Raw genomic sequence first — 18,031 nt, forward strand, 5'->3', positions numbered from 1 at the left:
TCTTTGGAGGAGTTTTTAAATTAATATTTTAATTTCAAAAAGTAAAAAACTTAAAATAAAATATGCTTTTTTTTCATACATTAGTTTTTTCATAATTTGGTAATAGCAACATAAAAATATTGCGTATAATTAAACACAACAAATAAATTACTATTACCTATTTAATTAAATGTTAGATTTATAATACATATTCTAAATTTTACTGACGATAACAATAAAATAATAATGTCAGATAGATTTTCAATAGAATATGAAATTGATTATTTTATGTCAACAATAGAAAATGATTACTGTGTAAAATAAAAAAAAATTATTCATTTTTACTTTATACATTTAAAAAAAAAAACTCGGCCGTCTCAAATAAATTACAATATCCATAATCACACCATATTCCAGTATTGAAAAATTTAGTTCCATGTGACAATTGGTTGATGCCAATCTCCTCAATTTCGATTTCTCACCCTTAAATATTAATCAGCAGTAGGGTTTTAGGGGAGATTAAATTGTGTATTTATCCATATGGAACATAGTAAAAGAACCATACATATATAGAACTTTATAATAAGTTCAACCAATCACCATTCACATAAGCAATATTTTTCAACCAATGAAATAACGCGTTGTGTCCATCTATATATACCTGCCCAACCTCTTCCTACTGTTCCCACTTACCATCAAACTCTAAATAGCTTCTCTCTCCTCCTTCATCATCTTCCTTTTCTGTTCTCCATATTACTGTTAGATCTCAGATGTTATATTATTATGTATATATTTTCGAGGTACTGTTATTATTATTATTATTATTATGTGTATAAATACTCTATTCTTCTCAAATTGGGTGGAGTACTTAAGCAATATTTGTATAATTTTTTTAAGCACTTTTCCCTTCACCTTTACTTTTAAGAGGGATTGTCGTTTAGATTTGATTCTTGCTGCGTTTCCTTTTCTTTTCTTATTTATCTAGAATGGAAAAGGATGGTTTCTAATGCACACACCATCATCACCTGTAGCAGGGTTTGAATCCCATTTGTTTCAGTTTTCTTCGATCTTTAGAGGTTCTAAAAGCATTTTTTTGTTGTTTTTTAACAAATTATTTTTGTAAGGGGGTGATATTAGCTTTTTTTGGGGTTCTCGATGAATGAGTTCATCTGGGTAGATTCGTTTCGGTACTAAATCTAATAGACTCTGTGCTCCTCCTAGTTGCTTTGCTGCTAAATTTTCACATAAAATCTCTATTTTTTTTTTTTCACTTTTTTTGTTTTTATTTTTTACTTTTTCCGTTATTATTGTCTCTATGTTTCATGTTGTTCTCCCTTTGGACAATTTTCCGTTAGATTAGCCTTTTGGTGTGTGTAAGAAGTGGCTTTTGTGCAGCTATGATGTGTAGTTTTGGATGAGATTGGGTATTTGGAAATTGTATGGTAGCTTTTATGTTTTAGGCGCTATTGTATGTATAGTTGCATGGGGAGATTGACAGTCGTTATTTGCGGATGTAGCATCATCAAGATTCACATGCAAATGCAGGTGGGTGGGACTCTGATGCAATCTAAAGGCTCTGCCAACCAAGTTGAAGTGAGAATCTTGATGATGCTGCATCAGCCATAAACGGCTATAAAAAAGTTGCATAAGTATTATTTTAGCCACAAAAAGTGGGCTAAAAAGCACAATAACTGTTGTGGAATACACACAAAGCACAATAACTGTTGTGGAATACACAAAGCACAAATAAACTTCAGACATGATCTAAACAAGAGGCGACCCTTCCCCACTTGCCTTTTTTCTTTTTTGTTGGTGTCAGGTGGGTTTTATCCTTTGTTTTCTTTCAATTTATGGTGTGCTAATTTTTTATTGGCGCATTAATGGACATGGGCATGGCCTTGCAGTGCTTCTGTCTCTAATTATTACTATGTTACTATACATTAATTAGTGGTTCTGTGTTTGCAGTCCATCCTAGGTTATCAAATATAGGGTATTTGGAGGCCAAGAGGAGCGGCTGTTAGGTCCTTTATGTGCTGACTTCACAGATCTATGAATATTCCTTTCCATCAGAAATGCTGGGATCTAAATGGTGTCTTTTCAGTTTCTAAATATAGATGGAGATATCACTTTATCCAAATCTGGAGAGAATGTTAGAGAGACAAGCACACTGAGAGAGAGAGAAAGAGAGAGATAGGAAATTGAAATTGGTATTTTGATTTTAGGGTACTGAGTAGCAAGTGGGATGCTGCTGTTATTATGGTAACTTTTACTTTTGATGAGAGTATTTGGAATTCATCATAGATCCATTTTATATCTATGTATAGTGCTATACATAACAATTGGTATTGTTTATTATGTAAAATCCCTTAAGAACTTCATCGAAGTCTCTAGTTTAGTTCATATAGAGTGAGTGAAAACTACAAGGGAAGGGGATTTGGTGATTGTCACCTTGTGATTTTGATTCCATTAGCCAAATGGTTTTCCCGGGGGAAGAGGGTTCCCATTCCTAATATATATATATATATATTAATGCATGAAGTAAATATTTTTTTAATTAATATTGGATACAATTTCAAATTGGTTTGCAACTTAGCAATTAATCATATTATTGAAAATGGAAGCTGGCTTGGGAACTTGGATATTCAAAGGCGCGGAGACAATGGACATCTGTTAGTTCCATGATCAAGGCTTCGGCTTTATATTGGTATGCAGTAATCACCCGTCGCTCCGGTTGGTGGACCAACAAACGTCTTACAAGTTGGACCCTCAAAGGTACGCTATCCCTATGGCAGAGATATTTCCATCCATTTATTACTTCCCTCTCATGTAATAATGCTCAAAGTTAAATTGTAGATTTCTTCTTTAAAGTAAAAGATACTAACCAGTAGCTTCAAGTTAAAGAATAAAATGTAAAATAAAAACAGTAAAGTTATTTATCAATACATTTTTGTCGTAAATTTTAATATATTTTCCGGATATTTTAATGATTTTTAACCAAAATTTAATTAAAAAGAATATTCTTATACTGTATTCTTAGACTATTCCACATTATACATAATAAAAAATTACAACTAATAGGCAATTCAATATATCGAAATTATTAAATAGTATAATTTTCAATAAAAAAAAACTATTATACATAACTTCTTATAAAGTTTTGCACGGTTAGGAAAAATCAGTTCTTATATCTTCATTTTTCATGATAGTGATGATTCAGTATATTCAAGATCGTATCACATGGAAATCTGTGTGCCCCCATCGCTGTCCAACTCTTGGTTCACATATTCTGCCTGCTCTATCATTGAGTGTTGTGTACACTCTCTGCCCAAAGGTTAACCCCCCACCTCCCAACCCTTCAACAAAAACAGCTTGCCCTATTTCTTTGTACCTTGCCATTGTTAAGAAGGCTGTGGAGCATATATGCATTAGGCCCACTGATCTTCTTGTTCTCTCTCTTTATTGCTATAGCCACATGATTTCTGTAGGCTTTTTACATTGATAGTTGATAAGGTTAGTGTCTCATTCGCACCTAGGCCTCCTGTTCCATGTATACCTAGTTGTTTGGTGCTGCTATTTACTATGGCGTACAAGTTCCAAATTGCACGTTGTTCTCTCATATTATATGAGAAAGAAAGACACGGACACAAGTTTAATAAACCCTACACAAATTATGGTAGACTTTACTGAAATTACTTTTGTATCTTTTTTTTTTCCTCATGGTGTACATAAGACTTTGAAAAGAAGATAAGCGGCTGTGAATTTGTTTGGAATATTTAATCTATGCCTATATTTCTATTGAAAGTGACCGAAACATATAATGCAAATAATACATAATTCAGAGAGTAACCAACTGAATCATTGTTTTTAGGTGATAACAATGGTCTCCTCCAATTTGGGGAGTGGGATTTTTCCCACTAGCTTGTGGATCACATGGATCTTTTGTAAGTTTTCCTTACATGTGTATATTAGAATAGACTTCTTCCTCACATGTATGCTACAAATCAACGGTCATTGCATTGCATCCGTATAAGTTGCATTTAGTATTTATGACTTCATTGACATTCTTTAATCTGTGTCTATCTATTTAATTTCTCAACTTGATCGCTGAATATTGTGACTGCTGTGTGATTATTATGAAAACAAGAACAACAATAATAATAAAAAGGACAAGATTCAAGTGATAGTCACCAAAAGAAAAGTCTCACATAAAGTCATGATGCTCATATTAATCTGTTCTGGCCAATATAGCTATATTTTAAAGGATATGCTTTTGTTTTTCTTTTCTTAATTTATTTTCAAAGGATATATTTGCGCTGTTACTTCTGTCAATAGAAGTATTTATGTATAAGATTTTATTTCTATCCTACATATCGATGTAACAATTAAGGAAATAAAAAAAGAAAATTCTATGATAAAAGAATTTAATAATTTAACCGTCCATAATGTATTTTGTTGTTCATTTACTTTTTAGTAGGTTGTATACATTTCATGAAATCTCCTGACCCTGCCTGTAATTCATACGATACGTAAACACGAGAAGAAGATCAAATAAGCTGTAATCAACCATAAAATCATATTCACTCATTAATTTCTGGCATAATGAAGTTAACTTTTTAGACAAACATGAAATTATTTCTTCAATTCTGAACTCCTTTAAACTGTAAGTATTCGTATATGATGCTAAAACTGAATACTCTTAAATGTTTTTCTTTTGTTTTTTGAAACGAAAACTGAACTTAATAAGAGCTTATTTGCTAGTGGGATACCCTAAGTATATGGAAACGCTATATACCTTTTTTTTCACAAAAGGTTGTATTATAGATTGGGCTCATTATGATACATGCTACTTAAACAATTTTAATCACGACCCAATATTTGTTAAACAAACAGGTTAATTATTGTTTCTGTACTTGGGCTTATCCTACATCATCATGTGAATGAATGACTCTTGCTTTTTGATGAATTATTATACGGTTAATTTTTTTTCTATTATTTTCTCTCCACAGCACTTGTTAATTTAATATTACAATAAATCCGTTATGTTACTTATACCCATAATTATCAAATATTATTTTTTATTATTCTGTTAAAAAGCTATATTCTGTAGTAATTTTTAAAAGATTTATTAATGTCACTATCTCCCCAAGTTGCACACGTAGAGAACTTGTGGTTAATTTCTTCATCAAAATGGACAAGATCACATGGCACTTCGTACTACAATGCATCCATCACTCAATGTGTCTGGTTATATCTCCTTTAGCAAGGAGGAACCACAAATGGAATCCGTTCAGTCTGTCTATTATCAAGGATCCATGGTTTGAAGTATACATGATGCTCACTGTTTAGTTTGACTCCGAGTTCTATACTTAGTACAAAATGTTCTGATTAGATTCCCACATCATGTCCTGTTGAGATGATGAAGTACGCATTGATTTCCATGCAACATATTTATGGAATGTAAGAATTGATATGGTTCTCCAGCTTTTACTATTTTCGCCTTCAATTATATTTGGCCACATTTTGCTTCTTTCAAACTTTTGGTGAGTGAAGTAATTTTTTTACTTTTTGACATCACTATATATTGAGAAGCTATCAGTGAAACTGTGACAATATATAGTGGCTGGATTTAGACAGACATTTTATCCGAACTAGTATATGTTCAGAGATTCTGAGTTCATGCTTTATTGTTATTTTATTTTATTTTCAGTATCATTCAGACCATGACTTCATGAAGAACTAGTTCTTTTCATTAGATCCAACGTTTCTTTTGGTTTATTTTATTTTATTTTAACTAGTGTGTTAAAGTGTAATTTTATTATTAAATATATTAAATTCTCATTTTTTTCATTTTTATTACGTTACTTATTTTTTATTTTTTATTGTTTTTCCCTTTTTATGTAATATATATTGTGAGAACTTGCTAAAATAACTGTAGTCATTATTAAATTTATTATCATTTTCATCCGCTGACATAAACCAACACAATACGAATACGTTGAACTTACGTTTCAATATCTTCCAGAAGCGAACACGATAGATCTAAGCATATGACACCATTTTGTGATAAAATTTCTCAAATTGAAGGACTCAGTTATTAATGTTAGTTTTCATCAGCGCAGGAAGACAGCAAAATGTTGCGTTTGGAAGAATACATGGAAAGTTTATGTGAAAATAATAAATAAATTCTATGAATGACTTTAATTTGTTTTAATAAATTTGATTTTTCAAATTTTTATGTGCTGATCATTTGTTAAAACAACCATGTCATTCTATAATTTCGGAACTGAAACCAACCATATGATTGTAATTTTTATGTTATAAAAAAATAAAAGAAAACAAAATCCAATAAATGAAGACATAGGCTATATTCATTCTACATTTTCGGAATTGAAACCAAGCAACCGTGGGAATCAAATTAACGTAAAAGGGTAGAGTAGGAGATGAAGTTTGCAACGATTAGAGTCTGACAAAAACAACAATCAGTCTTGAAGGTGTTGCTTGTAAGACAGTGGTAGCATGGAAACTTGGAAAGCTTTTGTGTACGACATTGAAGCTCCCATTAATTACATTATTTTTATGTATTATGTATATCTTTGGTGGCCAAGTAGAATAGGCTTGCATTTGTGGTACGATCGATCTCTCTAGGCCTATCATACTCCTCTGCTTATGTCAGACCAATCAGTATCCAAATTTTTGGAAGCAGAGTGTTCTTTCACAGTAGATTTGGCATTATCATGCTCCCGATTTCTCCTTGTTAATAATGCAAATTGCAAGCTGGGATCTCTTCCAAGTTTACTTTTGCCTTTCTTTTTCTCCTTTCTGCTGACAAAAACTCAACTGGGACATTATTCAACAAATTTTTTAAAATATAATTTATCATCTAGTACTTTTAATTGGTTATTTTTTTAAAATGTGGGATTTGGTAATTAAATTTATTAAAATATGGCATTTTATAAAAAAAACTAAAATATGGAAATTGTTAAAAAAAAAATTGTCAGTCATGAGATTTAAGTTGCAAAAAGTGAGAGATTGATTAAAACTTGACGATGCCGAGATTTAACCTACGAAAAATGACATTTTTTAAATAAAAAATTGCTTTCAGTAAGTTTTTAGTGTTTCTTTATTTTATTTTATTTTTATAAAAATTGTCATTTGTGAGATTTGATTTATTTATTGTAATATTGAAGTTTATTTTTGTTTTTTAATGGTAATTTCTTATTTATTTGAATTATTAAAGGTATAATCATAAATATAATAATTACATAAATTAAAATATAACATGTATAACAAATATATTAATATTACTATCTTCCTTTACTCTCATTGTTCTATAGCTTCGTCTCTTGCAATCTCATTTCTTGTAGTTTCAACTTTGATAGAATCAGGCTCCACCACATAAGAGATGCATCAAATTTGCTACCTTATTGGGTCATATTACAAGACATGATTACTATGATTAGCATGGACCATTAATCACTCAGTATATCAAACTATGGTCTATACACATATTCTTGTATTAGTACTCAATATATTATCATTTCTTAATTAGATTCATCTTTGTTTAGGTAAAAGTGACACTGATGAATTTTGTCTTTTAAATAGTATCATCTATAATAAAATCATATATGCACAATAATCTACCAAAAATGTCACTACAACTACTGTAGTCAACATATTTTTGTCCTTGTGTTTCTTTGCTTCTTAAACTATGATTCTTACGCCTTTTATCTTTAGACATTCGTGTTGGTGCTTGTTGTAAAGATTGTTCATCCCACTCAAATAGTTGTCACTGCGCGCTTTGGGAAGATCAATCTAACTTCTCATTTGATTATGGTGAATGTGATGGGATCTCCTGTTGGGCAGTGACTGCTTTATAAGAAAATATTATTGCTTAGGGGTTGGTTGCTTCATTTGTAAGGACAATTATAGTCAATTATTGCACATATTGTGTCCTACACCTAATACTCATTTGAAAGATAATATCTATCAATTGACATTCCTTGTAAGATACATTGATATCGTTGATCCCACATTGTTATCTAATCATCATATATAAGTCTTTAATTTTTTGTTTCTCTTAGTCTACGTAAATCTTTATTACGGAATCTCTCAAGACTCTGAGCTGAGAAAGGAATAGACTGAGCAAATACAAATTGGCGCATTACATAATAAGTTACATCCTACTCTAATATTTTAATACATCGTCCCCACATGGTTGTCAAACAAACTGCATTATAAAAAAAAATTAGATATATAAACAATATCAAATGTGTTATTATAACATAATTAACAACATATTAAACACCTACCTCATGAACTCCCATATGATCTATTGCTAATTTAATATTTTTAAGATCCTTATTCGAAGTGTTATGCAGATATTAGTGGTGTCTCCATCTAAGAGCAAGTAAAAATATGATTTGTTCACCTAGTATTAGAGTCAACCACAATAGTCAGTGTCACACCTATACTTGCTGTAATATTATGCAACCATGAATTTCTTTAGCTTCATATAATGCAACACTATCTAGCTCTCTATAAAAACTTTCAAGACATGTCAAACCTCAAAAATAAACTTCAATTTTATTATATTTTGCAATAATTCAAAGAATTTTATATTTGCATAGCTACATAAGCACTAACCTTATTTGACATTAGAATATGTCCTACAAAGATATTACATATCAATAGACATATTGTGCTATTTTAGTATTGGAATTAGTTATAAGTCAATCAAGATGTTTTGTCAACCACTTTAAGTTTATTTTTTAACCTTCCATACCATTTGATTTAGGTCAATCACATTGCTACAATATTTGAATTAATAAAATTAATTACTTATTTTAGTATTGGAATTAGTTATAAGTCAATCAAGATGTTCTGTCAACCACTTTAAGTTTATTTTTTAACCTTCCATACCATTTGATTTAGGTCAATCACATTGCTACAATATTTGAATTAATAAAATTAATTACTAGTAGACAATGATGTAAAGTTTAAGTAAAATAGCTAAATCTTCTTACACAAAAAAAATAAATTGTATTTGTCTCTAACCTACATTGTTCAACAAATGCATTAACAATAAGATTATTTATTTGCTTTTGATAAATTTGAACTACACAATCAAAGTCAGAATTCTATAAAATGTCATATATTTTAGCCCTAGGCATTTTCATTGATAAGTGACAAAGTTGTAATTATCTCGTTGTTACAAGAAATAAAGAAAAAATAATTAATAGTTAAAATATCAAATAATTTATACTAACAAATATCTATTAATACAATATTATATATTATATTATTTATATCAAATTATAATATGTATTAACAAATTTTTAAAACACAAAAATATACACGAAATTGTTAGTATACACAATGTTAGACAGTTTTATATAAAATGAGAAAGAAAATGTTAATAAATGTTTTAATTAATTAAACAATACAATTTTTTTATTAAATATTGTTAAGTGTGATTTTTCTATAAATTTAAATTTATTAAATTTATAATCAGTACTTTCAACTTTGGTTACTAAAACTTAAATAAATCTAAAAAAAATTAGATTTAATTGTAATTTAAATACATAAATTATAGATAATTTATACAAATTGATTTTATAAAAAATTTATATGATACAATTACTTATATTATAATTGCAAATTCTTTAACAAATATATTTTTCAGAATTTACGGTAGAGTAATGAATGCTTTTTTCTCTTCCTTTTTCTAATTAAAATATACAGTCAAAATCTTGTCATTTTGCAGGTTTTTGGACTCTATAAACACTTATTCATGATGAAATCACTCTCCACAAACTTTTAGCTTTTCATGCTCATAAAATTTTGTTAGTGACAAGGTTTGAAGCACCGTATTTACATAATTTTACAAATATATATATATATATATATATATAATAGTAAATTCTTTCCTGAAATTTCATATTAAAATTAATTAGCTCTTTCAATTAGTAACAAGATTTCATACACGTTATGCATATGGATAGAAGAATGTACTTATATAATGATCTCAGGAATAGGGAGGTAGGGTTATTTTGCAATTCATCTAAAATATTGGTTGCTGAAATGCTCTTATATCATTGAACTCTAATATTTATTCAAAATAATCAATCATTTTAAAATAAATTGATGTTTATATAATTTTTTATTAAGAATATAAAGCCGTTTCCAAATAAAATGAAGTTCAATTTTATATGGTGAGGATTTCTTACAGTTGCTAGCTACGTAGTTGGAATCCAAGAAAATGAAGCAGTAAAAATAACCACTTTTGTTTGAAAAATGTTTTGTATTCTCATAATTAATTTTAAGAAAAAATTAAAAAATAATTTAAAAAATTTTGAATATAAAACCTGTAAAATATATTTATATTTATGTGCACAAAAACTCAACATATATTTACACATAATTATTTTTAACTCACTTTTAATAAAATACAATTTTTTTCAAACACAAATTAATTCTTTTAAACATATTTTTAAAATAAATTTATTGGTTTAAATAAACATCTTTTCATCATTCTGAATAAAAATTATACATGTAATTTTTAAATTATAAATATTTTTGTTAATATATCTCGCTTTGATTAGTAAAAGGAACATAATATTTTCTATAATGATTTTGTAGTTCTTTTTCGCTGAATTAGCTTTTGGAATGAGTTATACTTAATTTTTTACGATAAATAATTTCATTCCAATCAAATAAATTTATTATAAATGATAAGTTTTTAAATATTTAATATAATTGTATTTAATTTTTATATTTTCTTTCTTTGTTTAACTAAAAGCAGAAAATTACATTGCAGTGCGGTATTGGCAGGGTTAGGGGCATATGGGGAGTCGTGGTTGGTCTCTCCATGTGAGTAATGATTATGATGACGTGTAGAGTTTGTGGTCCCCACGTATCGTACGTTATGTGCAGCGGATGCAATTTCACTTTGCGTACATTTGGCAGACATGCAACTTCGGGACCATCTTGGGCCTCATAAATCAGATCAGATCTCTTTGTACATCAAAATCCAATCTTTTCTACTTTAAATTTGTAACAAATCTTTTAATTTTTTATTTTCAATTCAATATCGTCATGGAAAATTAATATATTATTGTTATTAGCATAGTTTGATCATAATAACAACAGAGGCTTTTTTTTATTTTAAACCAACGAGCTTAGAGTCTAAAAATAATGACTAATTTTTAATATTGTTTAATATATAAATTGTCACTATATTACTATAGAGAATTTTTTAACTTGAAAATAATAGCATGAAAATATATTTTGTATATAAAATAACTAATCTATACACTATTTATGAAACTCTAAGAATAGTAACGTGAACATGTTATAATTTATTGTATTTTTTATATTATTTTATTTTTAATATATAATATTATCTAATTTACTATAATAGTTTTATTAATTATAGAAGACGAACCATATGAAGAGGAAGATGCCGAAAATAATCCATATAAAAATATCAAATTAAACTTTGGTATTATTTTTAAGTATTTTATTTTATTTTTGATAGGCAAAACAAATATTATTAGAGAGAGTTTAAGGATAACTCAAAACCCATATACATAAAAAAAAATTACTTACTCAGAAAAATAAAAAGCAAAAATATACTTATATAAAGTTAAGACAGATGCAATTTCGTGGGTTTAAACACCAATCAGTTAATATAATAGCTTTTTCTTTACTAACAAGTGATAGTCATTTCTAGGACTTTAGAATAATAGAATCTAGGACCTCCCTCTCATCCAAAATACAATTATATTTCTATGTAACCACACTGTACTTACTCAAATAATTAATAAGAATATTTCTTCTCTTTTATTACGGCCAGCACCAACCCAAGAAAGTAAGTGAGTTGATAAATTTGTAGACAAAACCAGTGAAAATTCAAGCCAATGCGCAGTACAGTACTAGATTTGAGATGAAACTGAGCACGTTAAAAATAAATGAGTTAGAAGTTTCTTCAAACCATGACAGAAGCAACAAGTTATATCATCAATTTGAATACCACGATCAATTAACAAACATTTATAAGGAAGTGCATTCAACAATAATTGTTAAGAATTATACTATTAAGCATTTTATTTTTATCATATATTTTTTTATATTTTTAATATTTAATCTATAAAATTATCTAATTCACTATAATATTTTTCTTAACTATAGATGATCAATCATATAAAGATTGCAGAGGATAACGCTTATGAAAATATTGAAATGGATTCTGGTATCATGTTTTTTGACATTCTATTATTTGTTGTGCATTTCTTTATTTACATTATTTTCAATAGTTAATCTATAGTATTTGTTTTACTTAAAAATGAAAATAATGATGATTTAACAAATTTAGAACCAAAAGAAGAAGGACAATAATTTTGTCTAATGTTAAAAGGACCATATATAAAGCATTGTTAAAAAGAATATTAATAAAAATTTGAAAAAAGAGGTGACTAAATTAGGGCATCATAATTTGAAGTTCATATATGCATTCTTCAATCGAGTTCATGAGATTTCTTTATTTATTCATTGAATCTATAACTATTTTTAAAATATAGAGTATTCATCATTTTGTTTATCCATAGAATCTTTAATAAACTCTAAATCCACAGAGTTTTTTTTTTTTTTTTTAAATTATAAAGTCTGTGACATCTTGCATAACCAGAGTCTTCAATAATTTCTAATTTCATAGAATCTTTTATCACTTATAAAAATATAAGGTCATTTGCATTCTTTATCTTCAAAAGCTCTTCAACTTTCTTACGTGTAAAATAGTATTGTTGTTATTCATCAAATTGAAAGACATAAAGAGTGGTAGCACTAACAGGAGCACGAGTAAAAAATAGTGGCTCAAAAAAATTCACAATAGTTAAAAAGACAGTTGTATTAATGCATTGATTGAGGATAATTTTGAAAAACAATTAAAGCAGACTTTCTTTTAAAACGATTTATATTTTAGAACAGAGAGAGTATACATGTATCTATGTCTATTATGATTATATAAAAATGATAGTCTATCTTTATTAGATAGACAAAATATAGAAAATAACAACACACCTATCTAACTAATTTACGAAAACAGTTCTCATTACATCTTCTCTAAGAAGAGATTTAAGTTGGGGAGGGAGATGTTATAATAAAAAATAATTATTGTGCAATTGATAAGCTTAATTAGCTAAAAAACCAGTAATTAATTATTTTATAAGATTGAATCAAGTTTCTAATCTTTTTAACTATAAGATATAACCTGTGTCCTAAAAGAATATGAGAATTAACTAAATGGACAACCAATTTAGAGTTCATTTCTAGACTAAGCTTTTTAACAAGTCTAAGGCTCGTAAGAAAGGCCCAAAGTTCAGCAAACCATACAAATTATTTGCCAGATCTTTTAGTAAAACATGCTTGAAAATCACCTTAATCATCTCTAATAAACCCTCCACAAGCAGTGGATTACGAACAAATCTATCCACATTAAACTTAAATCTACAAAAAAAGGGTGAAGCCTAGCTTATTAAGAATTCTTTTTTACAAATCCTGTGAATTATAGAAGGATTAAAAAAAATCAAAATTTATGTATTGCACATAACTATGTATTTTGCAAAGAAAAGCCTTTAGATTTATTGTTTTTCTATTAAAAATTTAATAATTTCTATTTAATCATAGAAGTTAAATTGCAACACCAAATAGAATATTCCAGTTATCAACTCCAACTAGGGATGGCAATGGGTAGGGTACTACAGTACCCATCCCCATACTCGCGTTTTAAAAAAATACCCGTACCCAGCCCCATACCCGCGTGGGTATGAACATTAATCCCCGTATCCGTACCCTCTGGGTACCCGCATACCCGTCTTGTACCCATTACCCGCGCTTGTTTGAGAAAAAAATATTTATAAAGAAAAATATGTTTATATAATTTCACATAAGTAAATGTTAAATGTATCTTAATATAATAATTTTCTAAATTAAAATTCTTAGAAATAATAAGCAAAGCTAAACACACAAGTTATTTGTCAGTGATAATCCTATCTTGTGTGAGATTTGATTGATTAGTAATGTCAGAACGATAACGAAATAGATTTGTACAATGGTTGTCCCTTCGTGTGGGATCACTTAGTAACCTCTTGTGACGGCATTAACAACTAACTCTAATGAATAACATTTCATAGTTATTAAATTTTAGTGAGACAGACATTGAGAATGAGAATAGAGTTAGAGTAGAGAAGTTCAATACTAACAATAGAAAGTTGATACATAAAATATTTTTTTAAACTTTTGAATTTCAAATTGTAAGAAAAATAATAGATTTAATTAAAATAATATAATATAATATATATATATATATATATATTAATACTAGTATTTTTTAACTCATATACTATACGAAAGTATTTTATCAAAAATATAAATTTTTGAAAAATTATTTTAGTGAATTAAATATTTCTAATGTATATAAATTTAAAAAAAAAGAATTTGAATAAAAGATAAATAGTTACAATAAAATTTTATAATAAAGAAATATACGTGTATATTAAAAAAATTATACTTTTTTATCTTAAAAAAATTAACAAATAAAAATTAACAATAATTTTTTATATTTATATCTTTTCAAAAACTTCTTTGAATGTGAATAAATAGTAAGAATAATATTATTTAGATTCAATAAATTATAGTTGTGCTTGTAATACATATGTTTCATAGAAAAATATTATTTTAAATTAAAATATAAAAATAAAATTTAAATATTATTAATAAATAATAAGTTTACGGTAATAGTAGGTGATTGTAAAATTTATAAAATATTTATAATATATTTATTATTTATCATTCACTTTATAATTAAAACATCAATATGATTTTATTAACAAAAATATTTGTGTAAAAAATATTTTATGTGTGTCATATATAAATAATATTTTAAAAAAAGTCAATCTCATATTAACTATGTAATAATTAAATTGTGTTAGCCGAATTAAATGATATAAAATAATAAATAAATTTTTCTATTAAAAATATAAACCAAAATAAATTTTTTGGTTTACTTTATTATTAAATATATTTTTATATTAATCTTATATAACTTCACATAAATAATATAATAATACAAAAAATCAATTCATAATTGTAGAATAAAGTTCAAGCATATATATATATATATATGCGGGTATGGGGCGGGGTGGGTACTTAGATATTCATACTCGCACCCATTCCCATTAAAATTTGCGAGTTTTTACTCATACCCATACCCGTACCCGTATAGTGGGTAAATACCCTACCCATTGTGGGTAAATTTTGCCGGTGCCCATCAGGTACTTTACCCATTGCCATCCCTAACTCCAACAACCATCTAGAGAAATCAAGACTAAAAAAAGACACCTAATTAGTATTCAAAATTAACATATTCCACATTTAAGAAGCATTATAGCACTTTCTAAGAACATGTATCATAGTTGCAGGATCATTACTACAAATACTATAAATATTTGAATTAAAAATTCCCCTGATTTTTTCTGCATTTGTTAGTAATTTATCATTGGCCACCTTCCAAATTCTTTCTAAGTTAAACAAGAGTTAAACAATTTATATTTATCTTTCTTTTATATTTTTATTTTTTTTCCCCTCAATTGTAGCTTATGATATATTAATATTATTAACAAGTTTGTTGAACTGATGATTGGAAATTTAAATTCAATAAAAGTAATACTTTTAATAATTTTTTTATAAAAATGATTTTTGTTCATTCAACTAATTTTTTTATATTATTATTATAATAATAAAATTTTATATAATTTAAATATTTATAAATATATAATCTAATAATAACTATTTATTTATATTTTAAATAATATACTATTTATTAAACTATAAGAAATGTTAGAAATATACTCCCTGCCATATTTTAAAAAAATATTTAAACAACTAAAGCACAAGAAAAAAATATTAAATTAATAAAAAATTAATAACTTAATATTTTTTAATAAATTTTAACTAATAATTAAAAGTGTGTTATACAATGTATTATTATTTTTAAATATAATAAAGTGATGAAGAGTAAATTAATATTTAAATCATATAAAATTTTAAAAACTTAATCTTCTTTATTCATAACTTTAAATTAAATAAATAAGTTTCTTTTTTTAAATAAAAGTTATTATTTTAGGGACAGAAACTTTCATATCCAAGACTTTCCAACAAAAGCGAAAGAAATGACGTGGTTTAAAAGGACATAAAATTTTCACACTTCTTTTTTAAGTTGGAATTGTTATTAAAAACATGTTTAAAATTATATAAATTTAAGGATTGTTGGTTTCTTATGCCAAACTTGATATATAGCAAAAGGACAACAGCACACTCAAGCTTTAAAAGATACCAAACCAAAACATCTTACATGATATTGTTAACGTCCCTCTTGTAGATATAGATCTGTGTTTTCGTTACAAATATAATCCACAACTGAGGAGAAGATGCATTTACTGGGTTCATAGAAAGTGTTAATTACATTTTGGAATGATACAGGGCTTAAATGACACTTCACAAAGTTGAACGAACAACTCCCTTTGAAGTTGGTTTTAAGATTTTCTCTTCTTTTCTTTTCATTTTTCCCAGAAACGCATGCTTTCGATGAGTATTGAATGATGATGAATCCTGAACTGTTGTTTCAAATTTGTTTATTCTTTTTTGTGGGTATTATGATATATCTGCCCCAACTTCTAATCTTTCAACAATTTTGGCCCTGGCCCAGAGCCTGAGCTTGGAAACTCCATAGAGAATTGCCCTTTTAAGAAAGAAGATATGGGACCTGTTTACACGGTTCAAGAGGTTGCTGAGATGTTGTAAAGGTAAAGAAATTGATATTGGTCGGAAATTTAGGCCCAGTTTAGATTAATTTATAGATAAACCCTTATAATAGAATAAAAATAATATAATAAATAAATATTTTTTATAAATTAAAATTGATTTATAATTCTTAATTTTTTAAAATTTATTCTTATTTATCTTATTTAAAATTTGAAAAGATAAATTAATTTTAACTTATGAAAAATAGTTGATTTTGCTCGGACCTTAATTTGTCACAGACTTTGCTATGCGAGCAAGCGGGATAAAGAAAAGTTACTTAATAGAATTATAGCATCCACGAGGTGATGATCATGAGTCCCTCTCTATGGGTATGGTTAAAGAGTGAAATCTTAAGATAGAAAAAGACAATTTTTTAACTTTAAAACTAGAGCAAATATACAAATTAATGGTATTTATTTTTAATCCCCAAAAGTTTCATTTAATTCAATTCAAACTTTACATATGTTAACTTGCTCACATTTTCATTAAAAAAATTAGTCTCCTAATATTACTATCTATAATTTAATTATCAAAATATTAATTTATTTACATTTTACCTTTTTTTTAAACCCCAAAATATAAATAAATAATACAGTTGAATGAAAATTTCAAAAACTAAGGAAAAAAAAAACAAAATGATACTTTCAAAATTATATATTTGATCTAAAAACTAGGGATATATAATATTGAACAAATATATTAATTTATTATTTAAAATATAATTTATCTAATTTATGTTAAAAAGCTGACAATAACTAAAACATAATACTTTTATTAAAATATATAAAATTAAATGTAATAATAATATTAAATATAATTTTTAATAAGAATTTATTGTTTATGTATTCTTAAAAAAAATCACCCTTATCTTTTAAAACTCAGCCTCGAACACCTTTTAGAAGTTATAGTTGAATTGAATCCCTCTAAAGATTAAGTAAAATATAATAAAAGACTTTGCAGCATTTTCATTCATTTGAGAAAAACGGGGTTGATTCCACGAATTCCATACTTATAAACATCCTCGAAAAAATGTCACAAGACATCAAATTGATCAAGTATGTCTGCACGTTTTCATCTAAATTAGCAACAACTACCAGATGATGAAAGTCTTGAACGCTCTACTATATACACATGGGACATCGTAAGACACGGTTTAATCAAAAGCACAAAAAAAAGTGCGTTTGATTGTGCTATG

General features: G+C 27.0%; 1 protein-coding gene across 1 annotated transcript; it reads left to right on the plus strand.

Annotated features, from left to right (window-relative positions):
* Positions 1-1,702: 1,702 nt before the first annotated feature.
* LOC113858855 lies at positions 1,703-3,814 on the plus strand. Its single transcript, XM_027491630.1, has 4 exons — positions 1,703-1,798; positions 1,945-2,238; positions 2,628-2,751; positions 3,186-3,814. The coding sequence occupies exons 2-4, from the start codon at positions 2,236-2,238 to the stop codon at positions 3,476-3,478; spliced, it is 420 nt and encodes a 139-aa protein (XP_027347431.1). The 5' UTR covers positions 1,703-1,798; positions 1,945-2,235; the 3' UTR covers positions 3,479-3,814.
* Positions 3,815-18,031: the final 14,217 nt, after the last annotated feature.

Source organism: Abrus precatorius, unplaced genomic scaffold, assembly GCF_003935025.1.
Source record: "Abrus precatorius isolate BTA unplaced genomic scaffold, Abrus_2018 Scaffold2, whole genome shotgun sequence".
Lineage (NCBI taxonomy): Eukaryota > Viridiplantae > Streptophyta > Magnoliopsida > Fabales > Fabaceae > Abrus > Abrus precatorius.